The 27,987-nt window shown below is 43.0% G+C and overlaps 1 protein-coding gene and 1 non-coding gene across 3 annotated transcripts; one reads left to right on the top strand and one right to left on the bottom strand.

Moving 5' to 3' along the window:
- Window positions 1-1,145: 1,145 nt before the first annotated feature.
- LOC112937227 (small nucleolar RNA R71) lies at window positions 1,146-1,252 on the bottom strand. Its single transcript, XR_003239742.1, has one exon. It is a non-coding gene; the product is annotated as a small nucleolar RNA R71 (small nucleolar RNA).
- Window positions 1,253-12,159: 10,907 nt separating this feature from the next.
- Window positions 12,160-21,454, top strand: LOC4350437 (short integuments 2, mitochondrial). Of its 2 annotated transcripts, none has more exons than XM_066305208.1 (8): window positions 12,160-12,281; window positions 15,483-15,587; window positions 15,737-15,814; window positions 17,118-17,259; window positions 17,339-17,409; window positions 18,155-18,251; window positions 18,462-18,673; window positions 20,967-21,454. In XM_066305208.1, exons 2-8 carry the CDS (start codon window positions 15,582-15,584, stop codon window positions 21,210-21,212), a joined length of 852 nt encoding a protein of 283 aa, XP_066161305.1. In that variant the 5' UTR covers window positions 12,160-12,281; window positions 15,483-15,581; the 3' UTR covers window positions 21,213-21,454. The 2 variants fall into 2 exon arrangements, with proteins under 2 accessions (XP_066161305.1, XP_015615567.1); XM_015760081.3 differs by lacking the exon at window positions 12,160-12,281 and adding an exon at window positions 14,658-14,952.
- Window positions 21,455-27,987: the final 6,533 nt, after the last annotated feature.

Genomic DNA, 27,987 nt, shown 5'->3' on the forward strand with positions numbered 1-27,987 from the left:
GAACTCTATAATCATAATATACCAGAAGTATTTCTGTGCCATTGCTGGGAAATATATTTCTAGTAATGTTGTCAAAAAATACCAATAAGCATTTCTGGCGCCGTTGCCGGGGAAGATTCATAATAGATATTACTTGAACTAATACTTTATATTACCGCTGTATAATCATTTCCTTTGCAGGCTAACCTTGGTTGTTTTCACTTTTCGTTGTGAAAACAGGGTAGTGCATGACTGGTTTCAACCTGCTGGAAAACTTCAAAGAAAATCCAGAAGCTTTCTTCCGGAGCTTCAGGCCGCAAGTCGTTGCTCCGCAGAAAACTCTACCGACACCCACGGGATAAAATAAATACGATGCCCTTGGAATACTCTCGGGTGAAATGCTACAATGGTATATCCGTGCGCTTGCGGACGAACTCTGTAACCATAATATACCAGAAGTATTTCTGCGTTATTGCTGGGAATTATATTTCTAGTAATGTCGTCAAGAAATACCAACAAGCATTTCTGGCGCCGTTGCCGGGGAAGATTCATAATAGACATTACTTGAACTAATACTTTATATTTACCTCTGTATAATCATTTCCTTTGCAGGCTAACCTTGGTTGTTTTCTCTTTTTGTTGTGAAAACAGGGTAGTGCATGACTGGTTTCATCCTGCCGGAAAACTTCAAAGAAAATCCAGAAGCTTTGTTCCGGAGCGTCAGGCCACGAGTCGTTGCTCCACAGAAAACTCTACCGACAAAGAAACCAGCCGTACCAACGCCACTGACCTTCAAGACAATGGCCAGCAAGACTCTTCGCGAGTTCGCTTTTCCCTCTGCTGACAATGTGGCCGTCGAGCCACAAGTCAACATAGGAGATGTGGATTTCGATTTGAAGTCCAGCCTCATCATGATGGCGCAGGCTAGCCTGTTCTGTGGCAAGCCTAATGAGGATGCCAATGCTCATCTGCAACAGTTCCTGGAGATTTGTAGCACGTACACTATCAAGGGCGTCAGTCCCGACGCCGTCAGGCTGCGGCTGTTTCCGTTCTCCCTTCTCGGGAGAGCGAAGCAGTGGTTCTATGCCAACCATGCTGCTGTCAACACCTGGGACAAATGCTCTACGGCATTCCTCTCGAAATTCTTCCCAATGGGCAAAACCAATGCTCTTCGTGGACGGATTTCTAGTTTCCAGCAGACAAGGGACGAGTCTATTCCGGAAGCATGGGAACGACTGCAGGACTATGTGGCCACCTGTCCTCATCATGGGATAGACGACTAGCTGATCCTGTAGAATTTTCATAATGGACTCACTCCAATGTCCCGTAATCACCTGGACACGACAACTGGAGGAGCCTTCTTCTCTAAAACGGTCCAAGGAGCCGTTGAACTCATAGAGAAGATGGTCTCCAATATGGGTTGGAGCGAGGAACGACTCCAGACCCGTCAGCGAGGCATGCACACCGTCAAGGAGACGGAGTTAGTTGCTGCCAAGCTGGAACTCCTCATGAAACACTTGGACGACCACGAGAAAAGGCCACAAGGCACCGTCAAGGCCTTGGACTCACACGTCACGTGTGAAGTCTGCGGCGGCACGGGTCATCTTGGGAACGACTGCCCGGAAACCCGTGAGGAGGCGATGTACATGGGCAACAACAACGGGTACCGTCCATAAGGAGGTCAGGGGTGGAACCAACCACGCCCATATTATCAAGGAGGTAACAACAACGGTAACTTCTCTAACCAGCCCTCCTTGAAGGATCTTGTTTTTGCGCAAGCTAAAACCACTGATTCGCTAAGCAAAAAGCTTGCTGCCAATGATAAGATCCTAGAGAACATAAATGTCAAATTAGATGGCTTTGCTTCCGCATTTCAAAACCAGCTGAGCTATAATAAGATGATAGAAACCCAGTTAGCTCGGTTGCAATCCTTAGTCCCTACAAATGAAACTGGGAGGATTCCGGGGCAACCCGACTCCTCCATTGAAAATGTTAAGGCGATCACGATGACGGGAGGTAAGTCCACTCGTGATCCGCCGTATCCTAACCCTGCAGGAACTATCGGGATGTCAAAAGAAGCGCCATCTAATGACTCGGCTGGCAAGGAGATTCAGCCAGAAAAGACCGTGCCGCAGGAGTACTGCAACACGCGGTTGCTGCCGTTTCCCCAACGAATGAGGAAACCGTCAGTGGATGAGCAGTTTGCTCGTTTTGTTGAAGTAATCCAAAAGATCCACATCAACGTGCCATTGTTGGATGCTATGCAAGTGCCGACATACGCCCATTATCTCAAGGACATACTCAACAACAAGAGACCGCTCCCAACAATGGAGGTGGTCAAGCTGACGGAACAATGCAGCAACGTCATACTCCACAAGCTCCCGGAGAAGAAGAAATATCCGGGGTGTCCCACGATCACCTGCTCGATCAGGGCACAACAATTCGACCAGGCCTTGTGCGATCTTGGAGCTAGCGTCAGCGTCATGCCAAAAGACGTCTTCGACAAACTCAAATTCACGGTGTTGGCACCAACACCGATGCGCCTCCAACTGGCTGACTCGTCAGTTCGTTACCCGGCAGGGATAGCGGAGGATGTGCCAGTTAAGATACGGGATTTCTTCACCCCGGTTGATTTTGTGGTGCTAGACATGGATACGGGGAAGGAGACGCCACTCATCCTGGGACGTCCGTTCCTTAGCACCGGAGGAGCCAACATTGACATGGGAACGGGGAGTATCCATTTCCATATCAACAGGAAGGAGGAAAGGTTTGAGTTCCAACCGAGGACGGAACAATGCTCCATGGTCAAGATAAAGTACAGGCCGAACCCGCAGAATATTCAAGTAGTCGAAGTGGAGCCACCCAAAAAGGACAGCCTGGTGAAATTTATGCAGAACTTCCTGGAGAAGGAAACAATGATGCCCAGGAACCGTTATTGGAAAACACCGGTAAAATCACCCGTACCGGCCAAGAAGTTAGAGCAGCCGGCTCAGAAGAAGCTGTCTTCCGCACCGAAACCAAAGAAGGTGTGGAAGGAAAAGCCAAAGACACCCGCTCTATCACCTCCGGCGACGGGTGGAAAATCCGTGAACTAAACCGAAAGGAGGTACGGTCTTGCACGTCGGACTTTAAATGACGCGACCTTCGCCAACAGGTAAATTGGTATGTATCCGCATATTTGCTTTCAACAATTCGATATTTTGCATCATCACATATTTGAATTTCAAATTTGCATTTAGGTTTTTTGAATTTTGAGGAAATTCTTCAAATGAATTTTTCAGAGCAAACCAAAATAAAATTCTCAACAAAATTTTACTGTGCCATGACCACACTGACCGTTGGAATCCAACGGCCGAAAGTGGGGCCGGTTGGGCCCACCAGGGGTTCGGCCGAACCGGCCAGGCAACGGTCGGCTGCCTCACTTTTCGAGGCAATGGCTAGTGGGCCCCACAGGTCGGTTTTGACCGTTGTGGGTGCACTACTTAAGCCAACCGGCCGGGAGAAGGGACTTCACCCCATTTCAACACATTTTCATTCCCTCTCCATGTTTGCTCTCAAGTTCATTCAAGCTTTGATAATTTCCCTCAAATTAAAAAATTTAGTTGCATATATACAAGTTGCTTTGGTGAAACTAACCGGCGGGTGAAACTCTTGTCATTTCTAACCCCCACCGAGTTAGTCTGTTCTTGCTCCATTGTGCAGTATGAGGAGGCGACTGTCTCGTCTGTTCAAAGGGTCCGGTTCTTCATCAAGTCATCATGACGAGTCTAGTATCATTCATCAGTTGATGTCTTGATGGAAGACGCCGAAGCTCCGTGACAACTCTTGAACGACGCTGACCTCGACCTTGTCAGTGATCGGGAGAGACAAGCCTACTACATGCTGAGCGACCGGGAGTATGCTCACACGCGAGAATACTCACCGGAGTTGCTGAAAAAGATAGGTATGGATGTTGAATTTCGTTCTATTTGGAAAGCTATTGGTTGGCAGAGATTTGCTGTGGTAGATGAGCCTAGTTCTCGTCTGCTTACTTTTCAATTTCTATGCACTTTGAAAGAAATAGAAGATGGTATTTCTTTTCGCTTTTTCCGTAAGGAGTTCACACTCACATGGAAAGGCTTGAGTACACTTCTTGGTTTTCACGATTCCTATAAAATCGATCTCCAGAAAGGAATTTCTAGGTTCAACAAAAATAGGTTTTGGGAAGACATTTCTGGTGCTCCAATTTGCAAGAAACCTAGAACGAATGATATCCATAATCCTACACTTAGGCTCATGCACAAAATGGATTGCTATGACTTTGTTTCCTAGAAGTGATCTGAGACCCATTAGGGGAGATGAATTAATTACCATGTTTGCCATGGTTAGAAAAATCAAAATTTCTCCTATGAAATGTATGATAAGGCAATGGTTAGAAAGTATAAAGTCCTCTGCTCCTGTTGAGTGCACTTCTCTGATTACTCGGTGTTGACGAAAAAATCGAACACACCGGCCTGGGAGATCTGCTTAACTCCAGTGCAGGTCCAAAGATTGGTGAGATAAGAGCGTGCCAGTCAGTTTGATCCTGCAACTGACAAGATATACAAATAGTAGATCAAAACAGCCGATCGGCTGACAAGCCAATGGAGTAGTTCCAGTCGATAGCGATATTAGCCGATGCCGATACCAGCCGATAGTGATAGGGTTTAAGCAATCGGCTATATGTCCAATGTAAATAATGATATGAAGGCAATCGGTTGATGTTGATGTAATAAAATAACAATATAATCCAGTAGAAACCAATCGGCTAGAAACAAAATATAATAAGCATTGATCCGAAGGTTAAAGCATACATCGGCTGGAGGTCCGATGTCATGAAATCCACAAGATTAGATTAAACAGTGAAACCTTTGTCGTCATCGACTAAATCCAACTTATATGTATATGCAATCCTTATGAGCCGATGCAACGTCCAGATAACTCACTGGCTGAAACCCCGATGAAACCCTTATTGGCAGTCAAAAAGCAGGCTAGAGATTATGGTTCTAAGCACGACTTAGTAGATCAAACTTAACTGATGCAACACTAAGTATGAAAAGAAACATAATATCTAGACAATCAAGCTGTTGACTGAGTTTTTAGGGTGGTAGATGTCTAAACTAATCTAATCTAGCAACACGATTTAGCCGATACCGGTAGAAACCCTAAAACGAGAAGCAGCCGATAGAGCTAAATTGATATGCTAAGACTAGATTAACAGAGACATATGATAAATAGGTAGGCAAATATATCATCCAAACCGGAGCAATCCAAGAGGTCGAATGTACTGATGCAGCCTTAAACGACGCCGACGTAGACGATACAATTGCCTGGGCCGACGGAACATTGGACTTACCCCTTCGCCGGAGATCGAACACCGATGCAGCCCCGCGTCAGGTGCCAAGTCCCGCTGGACGATAAAATAAAGTAGAAAAGGTAAAAGGTGGCGATGCGCCGAATTGTATTAATCGTGAGGATAGATTACATAGACCCCGGGTGTACATATTTATACCCATGGGTTGATACAAGTCCTTGTCGAACAAGAAAGAAACTTTCCTAAAGATAAAAGGAAAAGATAAAGTCCTTATAGGACACTAAACACACTTTCCTAAAGATAAAAGGAAACTAACAAACTATTCCTAATTAATAGATAACTTGCCATGCCGCATTCTCTTTGAACTCGGTCTCTTCTAGATAAGCTTCCTTTAGTAGATCAATTTCCTTAACAGAATATAGCAAGAATCCGACAACTGACGACTTGACAACTCTCATCGGCTAATCTCAGGACTTCGAAGCCGATGCTGACTCTAAGCCGATGACTACTCCGGGCTTACCAAATTTCACTGTTAACACTCGGATAGCAAAAGGGCTAGGGGTCATTAGCGACCAAATTGCTTTTATCTCAGCCGCTCGTCCGCGTATTGATGAGGCTTATCTAGTGCATGGGCATATTTTGAAACATGGAGCAGATGGATCTTTGATATACTTTTTTTCCGGTTGTACAAATGAAATCCCGTTGCCAAATGCGGGGTATCATTTGTACAACTGCCATGAACTAACCATTCCCCTGCAGACCATAGAAGAATCTCGTGCAGGTGGAACATACAGGGAGACGTGTAACATGACAAGGAACGAACGAGAAAGTTCATCATCCTCGACACCCGTGCAGATGTATGAGGCAGGTTGGGCACCAACTGGGGATGCACCTGGATGGACCCAAGCTCCACGCCATAGTGTCGGAGTCTCAACCTGGGCAAGCGCCAATGAGGACCGGTGGCATGCGCCTCATGACATCCACTGGGGGACAACCAACCCTCCAGATCAAGTGGTGTGCCTCCATCTCCAAGTGAATGGCACTCGAGTTCCTCTCGGTTGGACTTGGGTGAAATCACTAGGAGAATGGACACCCTTGATGTGCAGACGGGGGAGATCCAGTACAACCACACGGAACACATAGCTCAAACGCAAGAATGGCAATAATCTGCTGATGCTCAGTTCGCCAACATCAACAACATGATGGACTCTGAGCGAAAGCCAAGCTTGGGGGGAGAGATCGCTCCCCCCACTGAGGTAACTTGTATCACATTGCATATTTCCCTTTCCAGTTGCATATTTGCTTTCCAATTGCATCTTATAAAACTTGAATACAACATAAAAATTTGCAAAATAGAAAATACCAAAAAGATAGGATAGGTTTGAGTCATGCTAGGTAAGACAAGCTAGTTCTCTTTGTTGAAATGATGAATAGTTGCTGTGTTTTATATCTCTGATATATGGGTTCTTGGTAAATACTCTCTCAAAGGTTAAATATAAGTAGCCAACAATTATCCGGGAACCTGAGGTAAATGGGCTGCACTTGCTGATCTAAGTCTAAGCTGTTGCAAGATATGAGATATTAAATGTGAGTTGCTATAATCCTGATAATAGTTTTACTTGAATTCCGGATGTTTTGCTTTTCAAAAATGATAAAATTGAAAGTTCCTCATTTGATATAGATTCCTACTAGAGCCAAAAATGTGCTATCATGATTAAACCATATACATTTTAGTTGCTTGACATTCCATTGAACTTTGTCAAACTCTTGTGACTTGTGTAGATACTCCTCATGCTCTATGATCAAGATCATACACCCACATATATGCACATGCTAAACTCCTACACTGGGAGCTAAGCAATATTCCATTCCATTTCCATATTACCACCAAAATAAATTCTCCATGCTTTCATTTGCTTTTTGCTCCTAAAAAGAAAAAAATCCTTTTGAGAAAAAAAAGAGAGAGGAGGGAAAAGCATGGTTATGAAAAAAAAATAATAATAAACAAAGTTATGCTCCATCAAGCATGAGCATGATGTTGAAAAAAAAATGTAGTCATGCCCTCTCCTAATTAATAAAAGAAGGATTTTTGGGAGAAGAGAGTAAGCACAAAGGAGAAGCATTTTTTTTTATTTTTCATCATATACCATTTCCACTATATACCACACACACATTATGTATGATCTTGATCTTGAGTATGTGTAGTTATCTGCTTTACTCTAAGTTTTTGACTTAGTAATAAATGTGAATGCAAGTATACCATGTTTGATCCTTACCGAGCTCCACATATCAAAACCTTAGAGTAGGAATCAAAAAGGCACCAATTGGTGAGGAATTCAAATTGATAAACTTAGAGAGACTGAGTGAATCATTTGAGGAACTTGGCTTTCTTTTTCAAAATCATTTGAAAACTTCTGGAATAAGAGTTGAATAAAGATCGGGTGATTGGTGCTCTAATTGTTGTTCTGTCTTTCAATCGCCCAAGGCAAGGAGAAGCAGTGTCTCGTGGGAATCAGGGGTAAGGGTAAGCCACTGTGCCAAAAATTATTTAATCTGAGAGAGTACATATACCTTGCACCTGTATCTTTGAGACATGCAGCATAGTAGCAACTCCTGATCAACAACCAAGGCTTTGTGTCCTTTCGTCCTTCACTCGGGATGAGCAAAGGTTTAAGCTTGGGGGGTTTTGTTGACGGTCGTTATCGATTAGTTTCGACCGTCAATATTACCAAAATAGGAGAGAACTAGTGATGCTTGCAATACATATGTTTGTTAGAATAATAATATTCCACTAGTATTAGGTTTACTAACCTTTTGCAGAGAATGATCATAAAGTAGAGGAGAATCGACATCAACTCAGACGATAAATCAATCGGACGATGTCGAGAACCAGACTTGTGTGTGAATAGGCCAAGAACTCAGAATTGACACGATGAATTAGGCCAAAATTCACAAGTCTACGGAGTGGAGCAATAGAGGAGGCCACCAGCCGAAATTAGGCTGGATTGGGCCAGCCCCAGGTTCGGCCGAACCAATCCTGGCACCGTTGGATCCAGGTTTTGGCATGGACGTCTAGGATTGCATCCCAATGACGGTTGGAGGGCACTTCGGACAATTCCCCTTCCACAACCGTCATAACTACCTCTATATAAGGAGCCCACTCTCTTCACTTCAACAGACACCTCAAGCAATAGCTCTCTTATTTCTCTCAAGTTTAGTTTAGTAGTAACTAGCTGGTGGAATAGAATTAGAATAGGAGTCAGGAGTCCGGATTCGGGTATGGCTCTAGTAGCTTTTCTCTTCTCTTTTGTAAGCTTTGTACTTTTATTAGAATACTCTTCTATATACATTTATGGTATTGAAATACTTTCCGAGTATATGAGTACCTACTTTACATTATGTTCTTGTTATACTGAATATACGGCTAGCTTATCTAGGAGATGCTTTGGTGCAGGTATAATGTTTGCTTATGCAATTACTCTATGTCATGACGATGATATTAGAGTAGTATCTGGTAGTTTAAACGTGGTGTCAAGATTACGGGATATCATTATTTGGGGTTATATATTGCGGAAGAGAGGTGGGCCGCTGATGGTGACAGCTCAGTACAGGTATTCCTCCATGCTTATATATAATCCTAAGTTAATTTCCTGGGGAGGGTATTCCTCAATATTTAGCCCCGGTTGTATGGTCATGACGGGCTGTCGTAAGGAACTCGGCAGTCAGGGGTGGCTTCTCGAAGTACCAGGAGGGCATCAGATAGAGGGTATTAGCTAGTATATCAGTTAACTAGAATGTATGTATACTATGTATATTAGAAGTATAGGAATAGATTTCCTTTCTGTTTTCTTTCCAGTTATCTTAGATGATATAATATGAGGATGAGTAGTTAATGCTTGTGTGCCACTCTACCCTTGGATTATCTTAACCCCTGCTTAGAATATGATTATCACAAGTAATATATAAATTATTAGTTGAGTTCTCTCTACATGATCTTCCCACGGGATAAAATAAATACGATACCCTTGGAATACTCTCGGGTGAAATGCTACAATGGTATATCCGTGCGCTTGCGGATGAACTCTGTAACCATAATATACTAGTAGTATTTATGCGTCATTGTTGGGAATTATATTTCTAGTAATGTCGTTAAAAATACCAACAGCAGGCAGATGCGCGCAGGGGGAGGAGGAGGCATTTGTGACGACGCCGCCGTCGGCCACCTCACCTCTATCTCCCGCATCCACGGCTGATTATGAGGAGGAGGAACGGTGGTGGAGGCGGCTCAGCAGCTCAGCAAGGAGGAGGACGTGCGGCGGCTAGCCGGGGAAGAGTAGCGTCGACGCCGCTTCGTCTGGAGGTTGCCACCTTGCTGCTTCGCCAGGAGGTTGCCACCTCGTTGCATCGCCGGGAGGTCGCTGCCTCGCTACTTCACCGGGAGGTCGCGACCTCGCCGCTTCGCTGCCTCACCGGGAGAAGGGGCAGCGCCACCATCGGGCGGGGAGGGCGGCGGAGTGGGCTGGAGGGGACGAGAGGAGTGACGGCGTCTTGCCGAGGAGAAGGAGGAGTGTCAACGGCGGCGGCTCGTCGAGGCGGCGCGGCGTCAGGCGAGGTCATCGTCAGACGGGGAGGGCCGCGGCCTGCGTCAGGCGGGGAAGGGCGGGGAGGGCGGCGGCCGACCAGCTAGAGGGTAGATGTGCCGCTCCACCCCCACTACCGCGCGCCTGTGACGTAGCGAGAGGAGACGGGAATAGATTGTAGAACCATTTTCATAATGGCAGAGATGGGTGTTGACGGCGGTTTAAGTCACCGTCAATACCTGCATAAAATCATAAATGTGAAACATCCAACATAGTGGTAGGATTTATTTCTAACAATTTCCATGAGTGTTGGTGTATATTTGTATGCAGGTGATCAACCAACAAAGTTGGCAGAGAATGAGCATAAAGAATGGAAATATATTATGCGCTGATGGACTCACATGGTTTTGAGCTACAACATATAAAATGTGCAATCATTTGGAGCCAAAACATGGAGTATCATAAAGTGAGGCCCACATGTCAGCATCTTGAAGAAGGATGTGGGCCAAGGGAGCCAGCCAGGGTTCAGCCGAACCCTTGGTTCAACCGACCAGCTGGTCCAATCCAGCCCAACTTTGGTATGATGGTTGTGCTCCTCATCCTATGACGGTTACGAGCGTTAATACCGGTAGAAACCGTCATCAAGAGGACACGTGGCAAGAGGAGAAGGAAGATGCTCTTTGGATTCTATGGAGAATATTCCTAGCATCAACACATTCCCAAGCAAGCGCCACACTATAAATACCCCTCTCCTCTCCCTTATTCACACACACCAAAGCATGAGCTGAATTACAAGAGTCTCTAATGTACTTTATTGTATATTAGAATAGGGAGAGAGTAAGGTAGAAGGAATCGGAGGAATCCCGGAGTTGTCGGTAATCTCCTCCTACTTTTGTATCTTGTTAATTACTCTGCTTTAATAGAAATATCATTCTGAGTAATTAAGATTTTCTTAGTGATAATTACTTCTTGGTTAGTTCCTAATTAGCATACGGGATCATTGTTCGCTATAGTTCATTTATTTATAGTGATTGCTTTAGTGTTTAATCGATACTATAGTAGTTATTAATTGCGTAGACGCGGTGTCTGGGTAATTAATTTCCAGTGGTTGCTGCGTATTCCACAGTACGTTTGAGGTGGGTGTAGAAATGGTGACAACCATCAAGAGCACTTAAGTCCTCCCTGTCCGGGTATGTAGTAGAGCGACATCTGGGAACAGCGGGTTGCCAGTGCCTGAAGTATTGCATTAGGATTAAACTTAAGCTTTCTCTAGACACTGTTTCTCATTAGGAAATCATCTCTGCCCTCTGCCCATATTAGCTTTGTGTCCTTGGATAAACCTGATGAGGAGATAATCACACAGGTTCCCTTGGATTCGATACCCTTGGAATACTCCGTAGGGGAAGTGCTACATCGGTATATCCGTGCGCTTGCGGATTCTATCTGTGACGTTAAGAAATATTAACCGTGGGTAATTTTTTCCCCCAAAAGGAGGTGAAAGCAGGGGGTAGAGATGCTTTTGATTTGTGCAACACCAAAAGTTGGCTTTGGGCAAAAGCAGTTGTGTCTTTTGGACCCTTTGGTTGGCTTTTGGCTTTTGCAAAAGCAAAAGCAAGTTGAAAAGCCCAACCAAACACACCCTTAATGGCTTTATCCTGCGAGCTTAAGGACTTTCATGAACCCTGTAAGCGTGAGCTATCGATGAGGATTGTTGTTGTTGCAGAATCAAGTAGAGTATGTGGATCGTTGTTTCTTTGAAATATGATGATATACTATTGTGGTAGAGATCACCCGTAGTGATAAGTGTCAAATGTGATTGATGAAAAGCTAGTAACCTTAGCCTTGCCACATACACCATGAAGTATGCTTAGGCACTAGCATGGTGGCAATGTAGTGCGATGTTAACAGGTTTAAGGTATCTATGGGTACAACGACACACATTTGCAGAGTATATGAATTGTGATATGTCACTCCCTATTTCTGATAGAAAATGCAAACATGGCAGAAAAAGAACCTGTCGGAGGTTTTAATACCTATGGTGCCATATATGCACAATAAAATTAATGTGATCTTTTGCAACAATGTTTATAGGCATGCATGGTACATTTTGTGGACCATGGGTTTTTGGTGGTATAGTGATGCAGGTAATTATGAACATATATGTGTTGAATTGCTATAATTGGGACTTGTTGAATACCTTTCATATGCATCCCCTATGTATAACCTCTTTTGTAGATAATTGTGCTAACTTTGTTACTGTCTAAAAAGTTCAACCTCGAATGATCAAGACTAAAAAATCAATTATTCAAGAGTTTACCAAGGAAATGAAGAAGTTGGTATCTATATTGATTCAGTATAGAAGATCTTGATGGTGGCAAGGTTGTCTAAAGGTAAATTTAGTTATTATGTTGGTAAAGGCTAATTTCTAATGTTTATTAAATAGGTTGCACTACAATTGCTTCTGCTATGCTACTTTAGTGTGCCAATTTCTCAAAAAGTTGATTTTTGCCGAGAAATGAGCCATGGACCATTATTCGACCTCGGAAGTAGAATACAAGGGTTGCTATACCGCCTCCCTAGTCGCACCGCCGTTCCTTGGCGCCAGCACCCACCATAGCTCCTGCATTGCATCCCCCTTCTCCTCATTGCCTCCCCGATCCACCATCGGTGATGGCAAGCCACACGACACCAAGAACACAACAGGTGGCATCACCGGGGTTCTTGGCGCTGCAACGGATGTACTCTACTCACTCTAGCAACCAAACTCCAACCTCCTTGCAACTCCCCTTCTCTCTTTTTCTTGGAAGAGAGTCGGATTGGCCATCGCTTGGGGAGAGAGGGGGAGGGAGAGGGGTGATAACATGTGGATCCCACTGTTTTGTATTTTACTTTTTTAACCGGATACCTACCAATATATGGGCTCGGCCTATTGATTTTATTTTTTTAAAAAAAACATATTCCCACTAACATGTGGCCCTCGTTGGTGTTTTTTTATTTTTAGTTTGCTGTGTAAGCAAGCAAGGAAAAAAACCCTGAAACCATCAGTAGTAATACTACCAAGAGATTTAATTTGCACTTATTTCAATAGTTGTTTGAGGGACGCGAATTGTTAAGGGATATAAAATGGACTCTTTTCCTCCACATTCCCCGTCACTTCGCTCTGCTCCCACTGTGTACACACTGCGTCGCGATCCACCGGCCTCCCAAGGCAGCGTAGATAGGAATAAGTTCACTTTGACTCCCTTAAAAGTGACCCAAACCTAATCAATGACCCTAAACCGCAAAACCGGATATTTTGACCCCCGAACTATTGAAACCGGTGTAATTTAACTCCCTAGGTGGTTTTCGAGGGCGGTTTTGCTGACATGGCGTCTACGTGGCGGTATTGACCGAGTCTTCTTTACGCGTGGCGTTGACGTGGCGCTTAAGTGGCATTAGAATTAAAAAAATAATTCATTTATTATTCACACAAAGGAAGACATGTGGGACCCACTGGCATGGAGGCCCACATGTCATCCTTTCTCCTCCCCCTTCTTCCTCCTCACTGACTCTCCCTTCTCTCATTCTCTCCCCAGCCTTTCTCTACACCGCAACACCACCAGAGTGGCAGTGGGGACGGCGGCGGTGTCCGGCGGTCGGGACGGGTAGGGATGACGGCGGCGTCCGGCGGTCGGGATGGCCAGGGACAGCGGCGGTGTCCGGCGGTCGGGGCGGCAGTTGGGAGACGGTGGAAGGGTGACAGCAGCGAGCGGCGGAGACGCGAGTGTGGCGGGGAGTGAATACGGCAGTGGGGACAGCGGCGGCGTCCGGCGGTCAGGACGGCTAGGGACGACGGCGGCGTCCGACGGTCAGGATGGCCGGGGACGGCGGCGGTGTCCGGCGGTCAGGACGGCGGTTGGGAGATGGTGGAAGGGCGGCGGTGGCAAGCGGCGGAGACGCGGGCGTGGCGGGGAGTGAATACGGCGGCATCTGGCGGCGGCCGCCATGGACAGGGTGAGGTGGGGGATCTCCTCGACAACATCCGCTGCACCCGCTGCCCTCCTACAGCTGGATCGACGGCCGCCGCCGCCATGCCGTGCAGGCCGGCCGTGTGCTCCGCCTTCGTCCTCGCGCCGCTGCACCACCGCCTCCTCCCCCTCGTCTGCGCAGCTCGCCGAGATCCCCGCTGCCGTGACCATGTCGCTCTGCCGGCGCCGCGACCACATCGCCCTACTCCTCGCGGTGAGCCGCGCCGCCAACCTCCTCCTTCGCTCGCCACCCAACTCCCGCCCATCGCTGTCAGCCTGCTTGCTCCCGCCCGCCGCTGCGGGCTTGCTTGCCGCCACGCGCTGCGGCGGCCGAAGGGGAAGAAGAAGGGGGAGAGAAAAGAGAGAGAAGGGAGAGAGGGAGGAGGAAGAAGGATTGAAACAGGACTGACATGTGGGCCCCACCTGTTAGTGAGCCCATATTTTTTTTATGTGAATGACTAAATTACCCTATGCATATTTTTTAATTCTAATGCCACTTAAGCGCCACGTCAATGCCACGTATAAAGAAGATCCAGTCAATACTGCCACATAGACGCCACTTCAGCAAAACCGCCCTCTAAAACTGTTAAGGGAGTCAAATTGCACCGGTTTCAATATTTCGGTTTTGTAGTTTAGGGTCATGGATTAGATTCGAGTCAGTTTTAAGGGAGTCAAAGTGAACTTATTCCTCGTAGATATGATACTCCACTTCGGCCCAACCACGGTGTAAATACGATGCCTCCACTTCGGCCCAGAAGAGAGAGGGGTTTTTCAATTTCGAAGTCCATTCACGCGCAGCCTACGCGCGGCGACACGCCGTCACACCGTCTGACCGCACCGCCGACTGCACCATCCGGCGCCGCCGCGGCGCGCTCGCGCGGGGGTGGGCACGATGCGGGGGCTGGCGCGGGCGGGGAAGCGCGCCAGCGAGATGGCGTTCAACGCCGGGGGAGGCGCCGTCAACTGGTTCCCCGGCCACATGGCCGCCGCCTCGCGCGCCATCCGCGACCGCCTCAAGCTCGCCGACCTCGTCCTCGAGGTCCGCGACGCCCGGGTGAGTGCCGCGCTCCGCTCCGCTCTGTTTGCGCTCCTCGGTATACCTGCCTCTTTCTTCGCCTTCTCGAATAAATGCCGCTCGGTGGGTGATTCTAGTCGCTCCGACGGTGTTCGACGAAATGTCTCGCCTGTCTGTGAGTGTGTCATGTAGGAATGCGGTGGAACGTGAGTAGTGGAATCAACTCCGAAACAGCACTTGATTGTGCAGAGTTTCATACTCTATGTACTATAATTGTGATCCTCGTGCTTAAGTAGCTTCTACTTACTTTAAAACTAGTTCTTTTTTTTTTCTTTTAGAAATTGTCTTTTACAAGTTGGTGAATAATTTGGCTGTGTGCCTACGGGCAGAGGCTGGAGATGTAACCCATTTCCATTATCTAAAAAAAAACAAGTTGGTGAATAATGTTCCATTCAATTCAATTATCATCTTTTGATTTTTTATTGCTGCATTTTCATGTGCAGTTCGTTTGTTCGTCTGTATTGTATTCCTCTGATTACTGATGTACACCTATTGTAAGTTATGTCCAGATTCCGTTGTCCTCAGCGAATGAAGACCTTCAACCTGTGCTTGCATCTAAGAGGCGTATCCTTGCTCTAAACAAGAAAGATCTAGCAAATCCTAATATAATGAATGTAAGTGTACACTGATTTTTAGCTCAGCTCCTCAAACTTAGTTGTCAATTCATGTTGAAACATTATTACTTTCATGTACCTTCCCAGTTATGTTGTTTGGCAAATATGATTTATTATTTACTCACAAGAATTTTACATATTATTTGCAGAGGTGGCTTCATCATTTTGAATCATGTAAGCAGGATTGCATTTCGATAAATGCACATAGCACCAGTTCTGTTAGTCAGGTCAGTTGACTGTTAATTCCTATTTTATCCATTTTTTTTCTATTGTAAACTTAACATAATATATGTCTCTAAGCTTTAAGAAGAGGAGTTGACAATGCTTTTGGTGTACTCTATACTGATTCTCTATAGATGAATCTATGTAATAAGATGTGGCATTCTTAGGGTTTTCTAAAATTATTGCATCCTCTATATAATGTATATGTTTGATTCATATGATTCTATTTAGTTTCAGATTTCAAGTTGATCATTTTGTCATTTTAAAATTAGAATATACTCCCTCCTATTCTTTGTTGTGTTCCTCTATGCTCAAATTCCTAGAAATCCAGTCACTTACCAAAGTAACCAATAAAAACATGCAGCGGTCAAGATGCAAGTATGAATGCCTTGCCTCCAACTGCATCCATGCATGAATTGATAATAAGTATCTTGTAGAGGAGCATTACTGTATCAGAGAAACATAACAAAGCTAGGTGCTTTCGAAATTACATGCATCATGCATGCAACGGCCATTCCTGAGTATCAGGAAATTAATTTTACAGCACTGTTCAACAAAAGAAGTAGAATGGTATATACTTACATGAAAACCAGTGCAATACACAGGAGGTAGCTACCTATATCATAAGTGGCAGGTGGTGATGTGCTCCAAAACCTTAGCGTAATGTTGAGAGTAGGCTATTGTTTATCCTATTAGCATTTAGAATACTGATTGGTGTTTGCTGAAATTTGTATAACTGGTATTTCTAAGGTGCAGTGGACCAATCGTTTTGTTAAGTATTTTAAATAGTTTCCAACAAATTAGTAAATTTACACTGCATTCAAATTTATTTGATTTTTTTTAAGTTTTCTTGGGGTCATTTAGTGGAAGTGTACTATCTTTATTTTTATAAGGTAATTGCACTTTGCATATAAGTAACATTGCTCCTCCTTGGTGCATCCATCCGAAAATTCAAAACAATGCTTCTTGAAATGAATGAAGGAAGCAAATCTTTTTTGTTTCGTACAAAATGCTGATACATATGTCTATCTGCGCCAGTAAAGTCCTCAATTATTACATTTAACCACCTAAATTTGCTCTCCTTACCCCCAGACATTTTCTATAGGAAAAACTAAAAACTTGAATGAAATGCAGCTGTATATCAGTATATGTTCTGCAACAATGCTATTCTATTCATGCAAACATCCTTCATCCTTGCAGCTTCTGTATGGTACAGACTGTGTTCTGGCTAATTTAACATTCCATATGACTTAACCAGTTAAGATACTTTACATTCTTAGTATTTTTATAACTCTTGTAAATTAACAGCTTCTTGGGCTAGTGGAGTTCAAACTAAAGGAAGCAATCTCAAAAGAGCCCACACTTCTTGTTATGGTTGTTGGTGTTCCCAATGTTGGCAAGTCTGCCCTCATAAATTCCATTCATAGAATTGTCACTTCTCGTTTTCCAGGTATAATATTTACAGAGTAAAATATCTATGCATCTAATTTATGATTGACTATTCATGTTTGTTGTTTCTCTACTCCCAGTGCAAGATAAGAACAAGCGAGCTACAGTAGGACCATTGCCTGGTGTTACTCAAGATATTGCAGGATATAAGGTGAGTCTGTAAGTCCAATATTTTCTCAACATCTCTTAGTTTGCTAGATTGATGAATCCAGTCCGTCGGTAATATTGAGCTAGATATGAGAAATATTCATGATAGCACATGTTAATCTGACGTTTTTCAGTTGTATTATTCTATCCCACATGTGTTATATCTGCGTTTTGTTTTGCTTGTTGCTCTTTAATTTTCATATTAAATACTAGATGTGACAAAATGAATGGATGAGGCTCATGTCCATGGATATGGATGGTAACAAGCTTAGACTCTTTTCCCTTTCTTTGTCTGAAAATATATTAAGTTTCCACAATTCACGTTACAATATAGTTAGGCCTTTCTTGTTCAGTCCTATGTTAGGATAATAGGTATTAACTGTGGAAGAGTACAGGAAAAATGAGGCTTAAGAGATAAAGATTACCTTTGTTTGATCCAAAATTTACCTCCTGAATCATTTTGCCTACAAATTAAACACATCCCACACCACAGGCCACTTAGACCCACTTAAGCTGCCATATCCAGTTCAGCATATCTCATGTCCAGCCTTATTACGGTTCCAATCCATTTCCTGTTGCCATCTACCCTGACTCCGTTCTTTTGTGCACCATCAGTTTGCTTAGTTTGCAATTACATGGTTCAAGTAAATGCATTCATAGTGACTAATCATTGATCAGATGGTTTCTTTTTTTCTTGTTTTCTTTTTGCTATAATCGAGTGGATTAACAGCAATACTTGTGTCGGATAGATTTCAAGCCAGCCGAGCATTTATGTACTTGATACACCAGGTGTTCTAGTACCAAGCATTCCAGACATGGAGACTGGTTTAAAGCTTGCTCTGACAGGTTAGATTATTTTAGCTTCTGTATTTTCTCTTCTGTGCACGAATTCATCTGAAGAATAAGAATATTATCGTGTTCTCTGCTTAGAGAACTTATCCATATTTGATAAACACAAGATTAATCATGGTTTACTCTTGTTTTACCTATCACTGATATCAAGTTGTCCATACTTGTACTGCCACATTGCTAGAGCCCTTTTTATATTATTTACAGGAGCCGTCAAGGACTCTGTGGTTGGAGAGGAGCGTATAGCGAAATATTTATTGTCTCTTCTTAATATTAGAAAAACCCCTCTACATTGGGAGCGACTAGTTTACCGAAGAGAACAATTCAATGAAGATGCATTCAATAGTAATGAAAAAGACTATAGAGATTCACCACGAAGGAGGAGGCGACCAAATAACTCTGACGCCTTATATGTACAGGTACCAACTCTTATCAGAAAGTTTACTGCATGAGAAACCATCGTTATGGGGATATAACTGGGCAACATAATCGGAACTCCCCATGTATACATATGATGAAATTTGGATGGAATAAATTTATCCAGGCTTGGCGACCACATTGATCAATATTTTGCAGATTATACCACAAAATAAATAATCATATATGAGTGATCTCACCATCTGGATCCGTTTCAAAATCTGATGCAGCCAAAGATCATAAAATTGCATCCGAGTATACAGCTAGCTTTTATAAGTTGCAGAATAACATGCAATGTTTGATATTACTAACCTGTTGTATGTACAATTATCTCACTGTTTTTTCCCCTTTATTAAATGAAGGCATCAATTGACTACTAAATGGATTAAGCATTATGTAACATTTGATCAATCCTTATAACACTAACTGTCCATCCAGTGGTTTTACGGTGCATTTTCTCTTTTCCTCTTGAGGTTGAATGGCTGCCCTTCAGAAAGGGCGTGTTAAATGAAATTTAAGAATCGCATATCATTCTACCATGTTGTGGTTAGAGGTTTGCTGAAAAATTGTGTTTTCATGCTTAGATCTCAAAACATTATGCAGTTATGATTATAGAAGTCCAATGGTAACTTATCCCTTGCTAATAATGTTTTCTTGCCATGGAGTGTCTTATTTTTGCTGGTGTTCATGTTGCTATACACTGGGATATGCTAGTTTGTTGGCTTTTAAGTAGCAGATCATTCAGAATTCTGGCTTAGTATCTCGCAAAACATGTTGGAACAACCAGGTAGATAATAATCTGTTTTTTCCTATATTATATATTTATATTATTACCGTTCAGAAGGTGGTGAAAAAAAATGTTCTCGTTCTTTTTTTCATTAAGTTGTGCTCCTTAAATATTATATTTTTGTTGATCAATTTTCAGTATTTCATTGTCATGTCAAACCCATCATCTCAGAATATGTAGAGCAATATCTATATTTACATTTTTAGTGCAAATTTGTTTATTTTACTATAGCTGTCATCGAGCAACGTCATTTAGTTGGGAAATTTCATGTGTTCCGTGGAGCACAGGAGCACTTGAGCTTCAAACCAACAAAAATAGTGTGCACATATTTATAAAAATATCTACGAAAAAGTAGCATACAGTATGTCGTTATCCATTACTCTGTAAAATTTCAAATTGAAATTTGAACATGGAGTAAAATTAACATAAACTCTGCTGAAAAAGGCATTGGAAATAAAAATTATTACTGTCAGAAGAATGTCTTTTTTTATTTCTCCAAGTGTACATCAAATCTAGATTTGAACTTGTGTGGAGTGATGGATGACAACACATTTTAAATTTATTCAGAATTTGCTATGACTGTTGGGATGTGTTTTTGTTGGTTTTAAGCTCAGGTGCTATTCTGCTCCATGCAGCACCTGAAACTTTCAACCAAAAAAAAAAACAATATTACCTTAGCGTTGATACAATATGTTTCTCCAATATTATCAGTGGAGAAAGAGTGTATTCAGTTTTGCAACATGTTTCCATTGGTGGAGTTGTACGCGCTTTAGTTCAACCCTTGGCTTATAGGAGACATTAATGGTGGTTGAGATTTGAGAAAAGGCACATCATCAGCTAGCAGCCTGTTCTTGTTGGGCTGGAGTACTTATATGGACATGTTAACCTCAATGTTGTTTGTCACACACACACATTGGGCCACTCTGCCTGTGTGGCATGTGTAGTTGGTGTATCTTACAGAAACATTGGGGTGGCTGGTGGGATTATGGTTGTAAGCTTGTATGATCATGCTACTTTTGGGTTGTCTTTGGCACCGTGGACCATGGAAAGCATCCCCTGGATAGACTTGATGCCATGTGTGGTTGGTGACACCATGTGATTATGTCCAATGGTTAGATCTGTCCATTATTATTTTAATGTAGTTGAACAATTAACATGGTACGTCTGTTGACTTGCCAATCGCTCATGTTTGATATATTTTCTTTTGTGGGATCGTGTTTTTAGTATATATTCTCCTTATGACATTATTGACTGACTGCATTTCAAGATTGCCGTGTGCGCTAAACTTCCTAGTTAACTCTTACCGTTATTTTCTGTCATGTCATGAACTTGTTGCATTACAATAGGCCGTTCTATGTACATTTAATCAGAAAACCAAATTTGTGCAACTATTTGTAAGGTACAGATTGTACCTTCGCACCTAATTGTGCTGCCCATCGTACTGTGGCAATTAATGAGTTCTCTTATCTATTTTGTACAAGTTCATAAACCTCGCCCCTCTTCTCCAGGACATGGTGATGGAGGTCCAGAGAACACTTTGCAGTACATTTATGGACTTCGCGGACAACACTGAGGATGAGAACGAGCTTGAAAGCCTGATAGACTCACAGCTTGTCGCTCTTCGCAAGGTGTTCAGGATACCTCACAAACCGTTTGATGAAACGCATGGTCCGGCCTCCAAGAAGTTGTTGACTCTTTTCAGATCAGGGAAGCTTGGCCCTTTCATCCTCGACGACCTTCCAGATAATCAGTAAAAGGCTGGGGTGCATGGCGGAGCTTAGGACTTTAATCCTGTGAGGTCAATTACTAGTAATTTGTATTTAAGTGGAGTCATTTCTCTAAATTTTTTGAATTTATACATGAAAATCAAGGTTTGTAGGGTGTTTTTTAAAAAGCTGTGGGGTCAGCCGACCCCCACAGAATATGCCTGGATCCGCCACCCGTGCATGTATGAATTATATGTATGTTTATGAGCAGCTAAGGATTTCTCCTGATAGAGATGGCTCGATATGATAATGATAGATGGTGATGGGCGTCCCTCTAGGGAGCAGCTTTTTTTTTCTTTTTTAATCCTCTTCCCTAAAAGTAAAGCAAGATCCCTTCAGGCTTCAAGATGTGATAATGTCGGACCTGTTCATTGTAATGTATGCTGTCTTGGGTACGCACATTAGACCTTTTCATTGGGTCGAAGCTTAGGACTGGTTAATAGCAGGATATGTTTTTCCGTCTGTCATTTTCTTTCTGTCTGCTTGGACAGAGCAGAGCTTCTGCTTGTTTCAGAATTGAAATGTTGGCCTTTTGGTAGTACTACGTTTTGTGCTCACACTGAGACAGGTTATTAACACTAAGCATGAGGAGGCACATGTAGCTTGCCGTTCCAAAAGAGGATTAATTTGGATTGAGCAGAGCAGGTGTTGCCCTTCCAAATAGTAGCAGAACCTGGCGGTTTCAAGTTTCAACCGATGGCTCTTTGAGGGGTGCAGGATTAGTTGCTCCGCTCATTGCTGGCGCTCCCAATTTGACCGGTTTTTCACCGGTTCTTTCCGAAAACCGGCGGTTCAATCGGGTTTTCTCAGGTTGATTGCACGTCTGATCTTTAAACTAAGGGGCGGACCTAGGAGTGGTGCCAGGTATGCACCGGCATACCCAAATATTTAAAAGAAATTATAAGATGTAGTATTCATTCGTGGCCTAAATATTTGGTAAATGCCCTTCTTCCTGAGCAAACGGAAGACCAAAAGGCCTACTTGTTCTCGCTTTCTAGTTGTCTTGGTCATTTCTGTTGGTCAGTTGGTGGTGCAAGCAAACTAGCGGAAGCAATGGCCATACAGTATATGTTGTGGCGGCCGACACGGCGAGGCTAAAACCAATGGACAACGCAAACCACGTTACGCCGGCGCCAATGTCCTGGAGCCTTGAAGCCCTAAATCCATCACTGAACTAGTAGCCTTTTACCCTTCTATAATTTTTCCTCTGAATATATGATTCTCAGACCAGTATTACTTGATTCAAATTCACCAAAACTAAAATGCAAAATAAGTGAGCTATTAATTGAATACTACTACTTTTAGGAAAAGTCCTAGTGGTACACACTAAAATAACCTTGAACTACTTAAAACAACAGATACGGATGAACTCGCTTAGCTGCTCTCTTGGTGAAAAGCTTTCCAATGTTTATGTAATTTGTATGATTAGATTGAATTGAATCAATTAAATATGAAGAGTGTGTTTTTTTCAATTTGAAGGGCATTCACCATGGTTTGTGACAATGGACCAAGCAGGTGGTGAAATGGGTTCTTTCAAAACTTTTCTACATTTTATCAACTTTTCATGAATTAATTTAACTAAATTTTGATCAAATTACATAAAATTTTTGCTACCTACAACCAGGTAAGTTTTAGTTAAAAAATGGTATTATACACCCTAGCGTGGGCACACCCAGTATGATTTTTCTGGGTCCGCTACTGACTAAACCGGTTGAGCACTTGGTTCTTTTTTTTTTCCAGTCGGATTGCCGGTCCGGTCTGATCCTAATAACTATGGTTTCAACGGATGGCTCCCTCCCTTTGAGGGGTGCAGGATTGGTTGCTCCGCTCATTGTTGGCTGCCACGTCATCCACATAAAAGAGAAATTAGTGGCCCTCTGTTGCCAAACCACCTTTTGAATCAGCGGCCTTTTGCCGCCATATCCCACATCGCTTTACGCAATCTCGGCCTGAATCTCTCGCCCATTTTAGGGGAAACGCATACTAGTACTACTACTATATGCCTTTGAGAGCGCCGTACTCGTGTAGTCCGAGTCTTTTCATCTGGTATTTCTGGCGAGTGTGATGCTATGCTATACAGTCCGTAATGCAGTAATGCTACCCGTACCAACCTTTCGGTCGATAGCTTTTCATTTATTGCATTGCATGCGCGCTAGCTGTTTGCCTGTTTCTGTGTGTGAATATCAGTGAGTTTAGAAAGACAAATGGAGGGGAAAAGGGAAGTGAAGGCACATTAGAGCAGATACAATAGCAGAGTATAAGTTAGCTATAAACATATTTTAAAATGATAAAGAGAAAAAGAAAAGCAGCAGGGCTACATATTTGTAGTCAGCTGCAGCATAAACTCATATGACAGGTGAAATCAAATATTAAAGAGATAATCCATTATATGCCACTGACTTTGTCGCACATCTACGATTTACCACTGACTTTGTCACGTTCTACAATATGCCATCGACTTTTGCTTAACTTCTACGATTTACCATCGCCGTCCAGTTAGCCACCATTAGTACTGTACAAATTTGTCGAAATGACCAAAATACCCCTATGACAAAAACTTCCAAAATTTGGATAAAATTATCAAAATATTATATTATAAACATAAGATTGTAAACATCCAAAATTTGATCAAAAACTTGAAATATGATATTTCATATTTTTTATCCAAATTTTGAAACCTTTTCTCCCAGGGGTATTTTGGTCATTTTGACAAATTTGTACAGTACTAACGGAGACTAACCGGACGGCGATGGTAAATTGTAGAAGTTAAGCAAAAGTCAATGGCATATTGTAGAACATGATAAAGTCAGTGGCAAATCGTAGACGTGTGACAAAGTCAGTGGTATATAATGGATTCTCTCAATATTAAAAGTGTATTAAGTAACTATTGAATGAGTTAGAGCATCTCCAACAGCATCTCCAACAGCATCTCCAAATTAGACTCTCCAAATACCCATATAGTCAACTCTCCAATTGATTTGGCTAATCAAACTAAGTGTTCGCTCCAACAAACTCTCTATTTACATCTCTAAAATCATAAAAAGACCCACATGTCAGCCTCCATTCTCGATCTTCTTCCTCCACTTTCTTTTTATCTTCCTCTTCTCCCGCATCGTCTCCATCGATCCATCCTCGACTGCCTCGCGGCGGCGACGGCGACGGCGACCAGCGCACGACGCAGCGGCAGCGACGGCTCCCCGCGCAGGCGAGGCGGCGGCGACACGGTAAGGGCATGGAAGGGATCAAGTTAAAATTTCACGGGTATAGAAGGGATCGGGTAAATTTCAGGGGTATGTAAGGAATTGAGCAAGTTTTTAGGGAAACACATGGAATTTACTCATAAAACATAGGTTTTGTTGAAGTTTACTTATTTAATTATATTTTTTCCCAAGGAATCTCACTGGTCAACCCTCAAATCTAACCTCCCTAGCTAGATGCGATGTTGACTCCTGATAAAATTGTCATTTGTTAATATTCTTTCACGTAACATGCATGGGTTTGATGTTGACACGCATACGTAGCATGCAGCCTGATTAGTATATATGTTTTCTTTGATAGATGCTAACTAATTATGAATATCAGTAATGATCTTATTGAGCCCCCATATTTCGGCTTGAATTCGTGCTTCGAGTTTTGACTTACATTAAACAAAAGGATTGCCTAGCTTAAATTCAGACCGACACCTTTTCATAAAATAATTCACACTCCTTTTTAAATTGGTGAGGTTTTGTCAGAGCTGCCGGCCCATGGTCGTTATAGGTTTTGTTGTAGTCGGTGTCACTGGTGGAAAAACCATCTTTCGTCGGTCTGCCAAATTCCATAATAGTCCTGGTTGCAACAAAAACCGGGACTAAAGATGATCTTTAGTCCCGGTTAAAAAGGGTAACGGGCATATTTGATCTTTAGTCCTGGTTGGTAATCTTTAGTCCCGGTTCAAATGCTGTCAGGGCTTGTCAGCCCCCCCCCCCCCCCCCCCCCCCCCGCGGGATCTTTAATCCCGGCTGTTAACACCAACCAGGACTAAAGTCCCACCCCTTTATATATATGTCTTTTTCCTCCTCCAGCCCGAGCAAGCTTCAAATTTTCTTCAAAAAGAGGGAAGGTCATGCCAAAATTTTTAGTGAATTTATTTTGGTGATTATATACAAATCGGAGGTGCCTAAAAGGTTAGCAACTTTATCCTCCAATGTTTTTTTTGTCGTATTACATTTGGAGCTATGTTTTACACACTTTTTTGTCTCCAAAATTTTGTTGTAAGTTGATGAGAGAGAAAATGTGTGTGGGGAAGAAAGAATATATAGAAATTTAGTTTATTTGCTAAAGAAGGTTTTATAAAATAGTTGAGAAGGAAAATATAGTGAAAGTTAATCTTAAATAATAGAAAACAAACTAAAATGAAAATTAAAAGAAGTACAACACATTAATATTAGTTTAAAACTTTAAAAATAGTAAATAAGAATTATTTGGTGGAATATTTTATAATTTTTGTATGAATAATGATATGTCATTATTGTATGACTGTTGAAAGAGTTTGTAATTATTTTATCATTTGTATGACTGTCATTATTGTATGAATAATTATTTGTGTACGATTTTTTTTCATTTCATGTAGATGGATCGGCAATGGATGAATGCTGACCGGCGGTCCAAAGAGTTTATTGACGGCGTGCATTATTTTTTGAGAGTGGCCGAAGCTAACAGGCATAAGGGTTTTATTTGTGGTCCATGCAATAAGTGTAAGAATCAGAAGGAGTATTCTGCATCCATGACTATTCATTTCCACTTGTTTGAGTCGGGGTTCATGCCAAGCTATAACTGTTGGACATCCCACGGAGAGTAAGGGGTTGAAATGGAAGAAGATGAAGTGGAAGACGACAATATTCCGGACTTTGCTCAGTACACTGGATTTGAAGGAAATCAAACGGGCGAGGAGGAAAGAGATGCTGATGGTAACAGCGTTGCGGATGATTTTGGTCAGATGTTGCAGGACGCCAAGGAGGACTGCGAAAGTGAAAAGGGGGCCCATAAATTGGACAAGATGTTAGAGGACCACAGAACGTCGTTGTACCCAGGTTGCGAGCAAGGGCACAAAAAGTTGGATACCACTCTAGAGTTCTTGCAATGGAAGACAAAAAATGGTGTTAGTGACAAGTCATTTGGCGATTTATTGAAACTTGTCAAGAACATTCTTCCGGAGGGAAACAAATTGCCCGAGACAACGTACGAGGCTAAGAAGATAGTCTGCCCTCTAGGACTGGTAGTTCAGAAGATTCACGCATGTCCGAATGATTGTATCCTATATCGCGGTGAGGAGTACGAGAACCTAGAAGCATGCCCTATTTGTAAAGCACTACGATACAAGATTAGACGAGATGATCAAGGAGAAGTTGACGGGCAGCTAACGAAGAAGAGAATTCCTGCTAAGGTGATGTGGTATTTCCCTATAATACCACGGCTAAGACGTTTGTTCAGGAACAAGGGGAATGCTAGAATGATGTGTTGGCACGCTGAAGAGCGTCAACAGGACGGGATGCTGAGACACCCCGCCGATGGTTCGCAGTGGCGAAACATCAACAGAAAATTTAAAGACTTTGGAAAGGACGCACGTAACATATGGTTTGGTTTAAGTACGGATGGCCTGAATCCTTTTGGAGAGATGAGCAGCGGCCATAGCACTTGGCCCGTTACGATGTGTATCTACAACCTCCCCCCTTGGCTATGCATGAAGAGGAAGTACATAATGATGCCGATTATTATTCAAGGCCCTAAGCAACCTGGGTAACGACATCGATGTGTACCTAAGACCACTGATCGAAGATCTTAAACTGTTGTGGAAGAAGGAAGGTGTCCCCGTGTGGGACGAGGAAAAACAGGAGGAGTTTAACCTACGAGCGCTGCTGTTCGTAACCATCAACGATTGGCCTGCACTTAGCAACCTATCCGGGCAGTCCAACAAGGGGTTCATGGCTTGCACTCACTGTATGGATGAATCAGAAAGTATGTATCTTAAGCACTGTAGGAAGGTTGTGTACATGGGTCATCGTCGATTCCTTGCAGCAAACCACCCAGTACAGAAGAAAGGCAAGCACTTTGAACATACGGCGGACCACCGTACGAAGCCAAAACATCGCAGCGGTAAAACAATGTTTGCTATGGTGAAAGATCTTAAAGTAGTGTTTAGAAAGGGGCCTGGCAGCCAGCCTATAGAGAGCGAAGATGGTCACGCGGCGATGTGGAGAAAAAACTCCATATTTTGGGAGTTACCCTATTGGGAATTCTTGGACGTCTGCCACGCAATCGACGTGATGCACCTCACTAAGAATCTTTGCGTAAACCTTCTTGACTTCCTAGGTGTATATGGAAAGTGGAAAGATACACTGGAAGCACGTAATGATCTGAAGCATATGGAACAACACGGTGACCTTCACCCGGAATCAAAGGAGAAAGGAAGCCATTACTTGAGTCCAGCCAGCTACACTCTTAGCAAGGCAGAGAAGGAAAGTATGGTTGAATGCTTGGAGAGCATCAAGGTACCGTCAGGATACTCCACGAATATAAAGCGAATAATAAGCACGAAGGAACGAAGGAGAAGAAGTTCACAAACCTAGTCTCATGACTGTCACGTGTTGATGACACAGCTGCTACCAGTTATAATAAGGGGTATCCTCCCAGACAATGTCTAGGCAATAATAACAAAGCTATGTGCTTTCATGAACGCAATTTCGTAGAAGGTCATCGATCCGGATATATTAGAAGCCCTTCA

Source organism: Oryza sativa, chromosome 11 (genome assembly GCF_034140825.1).
Source record: "Oryza sativa Japonica Group chromosome 11, ASM3414082v1".
Lineage (NCBI taxonomy): Eukaryota > Viridiplantae > Streptophyta > Magnoliopsida > Poales > Poaceae > Oryza > Oryza sativa.